This window comes from Babylonia areolata, unplaced genomic scaffold (genome assembly GCF_041734735.1).
Source record: "Babylonia areolata isolate BAREFJ2019XMU unplaced genomic scaffold, ASM4173473v1 superscaf10, whole genome shotgun sequence".
NCBI classification, from domain to species: Eukaryota; Metazoa; Mollusca; class Gastropoda; order Neogastropoda; family Buccinidae; genus Babylonia; species Babylonia areolata.
Window position 1 is genome coordinate 7,501 of NW_027468399.1, and position 2,500 is coordinate 10,000.

The following is a 2,500-nucleotide window of genomic DNA, read 5'->3' on the forward strand; positions in this document are numbered from 1 at the left end:
CATGATGATGATGATGATGACGATGTTGCAGGAGACTCAGAAGCGGACGCCGTCATTCTACACGGGGAGGACCACGAGCAACTGGTGAAGGAGACACTGCTGCCCGGGGTTCGAGCCTTGGGCTATGACATTCTGGAGGAGGTCACCACTCCTGGCAGATGTGAGTGTGGTGTGGTGTGGTGTGGTGTGGTGGTGTGTGGTGTGGTGTGGTGTTTGGTGTGGTGTTTGGGGTGGGGTGGGGTGGGGGTGGTGTGGTGTGGTGTAGTGTGTGGTGTGGTGTTTTGTTGTGGTGTGTGGTGTGGTGTTTGGTATGGTATTGTGTGGTTTGGTACGTGGTGTGGTGTGGTGTGGTGTGGTGTTGTGTGGTGTTTGGTGTGGTATTGTGTGGTGTTTGGTGTGGTGTGGTATGGTTTGGTGTTTGGTATGGTATTGTGTGGTGTGGTGGTGTGGTGTGGTGTGTGGTGTGGTGTGGTGTGTGGTGTGGTGTGGTGTTTGGTGTAGTGTGGTGTGGTGTGGTGTTTGGTGTGCTGTGGTGTGGTGTGTGGTGTAGCATGGTGTGTGGTGTGTGGTGTAGTGTGGTGTGGATGGAATTTTATGCGGTGTTGTGTGTGTTGTATTGTTTGGTGTTGTACTTTACTGTATAGTACTGTGCTATGCTGTGCTGTGCTGTGCTGTGCTGTGCTGTGCTGTGTTGTATAGTGCTGTGCTGTGCTGTGCTGTGTTGTGTTGTGTTGTGCTGTGTTGTATAGTGCTATGCTGTGCTGTGCTGTGCTGTGTTGTGTTGTGTTGTGCTGTGTTGTATAGTGCTGTGCTGTGCTGTGTTGTATATGCTGTGCTGTGATGTGCTGTGCTGTGTTGTGCTGTGTTGTATAGTGCTGTGCTGTGCTGTGCTGTGTTGTGTTGTGTTGTGCTGTATAGTGCTGTGCTGTGCTGTGCTGTGCTGTGCTGTGTTGTGTTGTGTTGTGCTGTGTTGTATAGTGCTGTGCTGTGCTGTGCTGTGTTGTGTTGTGTTGTGCTGTATAGTGCTGTGCTGTGTTGTGCTGTGTTGTGCTGTATAGTGCTGTGCTGTGTTGTGTTGTGCTGTGCTGTATAGTGCTGTGCTGTGCTGTGTTGTGTTGTGCTGTGCTGTATAGTACTGTGCTGTGCTGTGTTGTGCTGTGTTGTGCTGTATAGTGCTGTGCTGTGTTGTGTTGTGCTGTGCTGTATAGTGCTGTGCTGTGCTGTGTTGTGTTGTGCTGTGCTGTGTTGTGTTGTGTTGTGCTGTATAGTGCTGTGCTGTGCTGTGCTGTGCTGTGCTGTATAGTGTTGTGTTGTGCTGTGTTGTGTTGTGTTGTGCTGTATAGTGCTGTGCTGTGCTGTGTTGTGTTGTGCTGTGCTGTGCTGTGCTGTATAGTGCTGTGCTGTGCTGTGTTGTGTTGTGCTGTGCTGTATAGTGCTGTGCTGTGCTGTGTTGTGTTGTGTTGTGCTGTATAGTGCTGTGCTGTGCTGTGTTGTGTTGTGCTGTGCTGTGCTGTGCTGTATAGTGCTGTATAGTGCTGTGCTGTGTTGTGTTGTGCTGTGCTGTATAGTGTTGTGTTGTGCTGTGTTGTGTTGTGTTGTGCTGTATAGTGCTGTGCTGTGCTGTGTTGTGTTGTGCTGTGCTGTGCTGTGCTGTATAGTGCTGTATAGTGCTGTGCTGTGTTGTGTTGTGCTGTGCTGTATAGTGCTGTGCTGTGTTGTGTTGTGCTGTGCTGTATAGTGCTGTGCTGTGCTGTGTTGTGTTGTGTTGTGCTGTATAGTACTGTGCTGTGCTGTGTTGTGTTGTGCTGTGCTGTGTTGTGTTGTGTTGTGCTGTATAGTGTTGTGTTGTGCTGTATAGTGCTGTGCTGTGCTGTGTTGTGCTGTGCTGTATAGTGCTGTGCTGTGCTGTGCTGTATAGTGCTGTGCTGTGCTGTGTTGTGTTGTGCTGTGCTGTGCTGTATAGTGCTGTGCTGTGCTGTGCTGTATAGTGTTGTGCTGTGCTGTATAGTGCTGTGCTGTGCTGTGTTGTGTTGTGTTGTGCTGTGCTGTATAGTGCTGTGCTGTGCTGTGTTGTGCTGTGCTGTGCTGTATAGTGCTGTGCTGTATAGTGCTGTGCTGTGTTGTGTTGTGTTGTGTTGTGCTGTGCTGTATAGTGCTGTGCTGTGCTGTGTTGTGTTGTGTTGTGCTGTGCTGTATAGTGCTGTGCTGTGCTGTGTTGTGCTGTGCTGTGCTGTATAGTGCTGTGCTGTGCTGTGTTGTGTTGTGCTGTGCTGTATAGTGCTGTGCTGTGCTGTTCTGTTCTGTAGTTTACTGTGTCTTGTTTTGCTGTGCTGTGTAACCGCCAACCCACATTCTCTAACCCCACCCCACACCCCCACCCACACAGTGGAGCTGCCAGACAGACTGGAGGCCGTGGAGACCTCCCACAGCGTGCTGCTGACCTTCTCGACCCGGGAGATGGCGGAGGACGCCCAGGTCAACTTCCTCGCCAGGTACGTCT

At 50.8% G+C, this 2,500-nt stretch overlaps 1 protein-coding gene across 1 annotated transcript in view; it reads left to right on the forward strand.

Annotated features, from left to right (window-relative positions):
• LOC143278500 (uncharacterized) overlaps positions 1-2,500 on the forward strand; it is a gene marked incomplete at its 5' end in the record, with an annotated part of 10,956 nt that overhangs the window by 6,463 nt on the left and 1,993 nt on the right. The window contains 2 exons of the mRNA XM_076583280.1: positions 32-160; positions 2,387-2,500. The exon at positions 2,387-2,500 is cut by the window's right edge and continues 1,993 nt beyond it. Coding sequence (XP_076439395.1) covers positions 32-160; positions 2,387-2,500 — 243 coding nt within the window. The remainder of the gene's footprint in view (positions 1-31; positions 161-2,386) is intronic.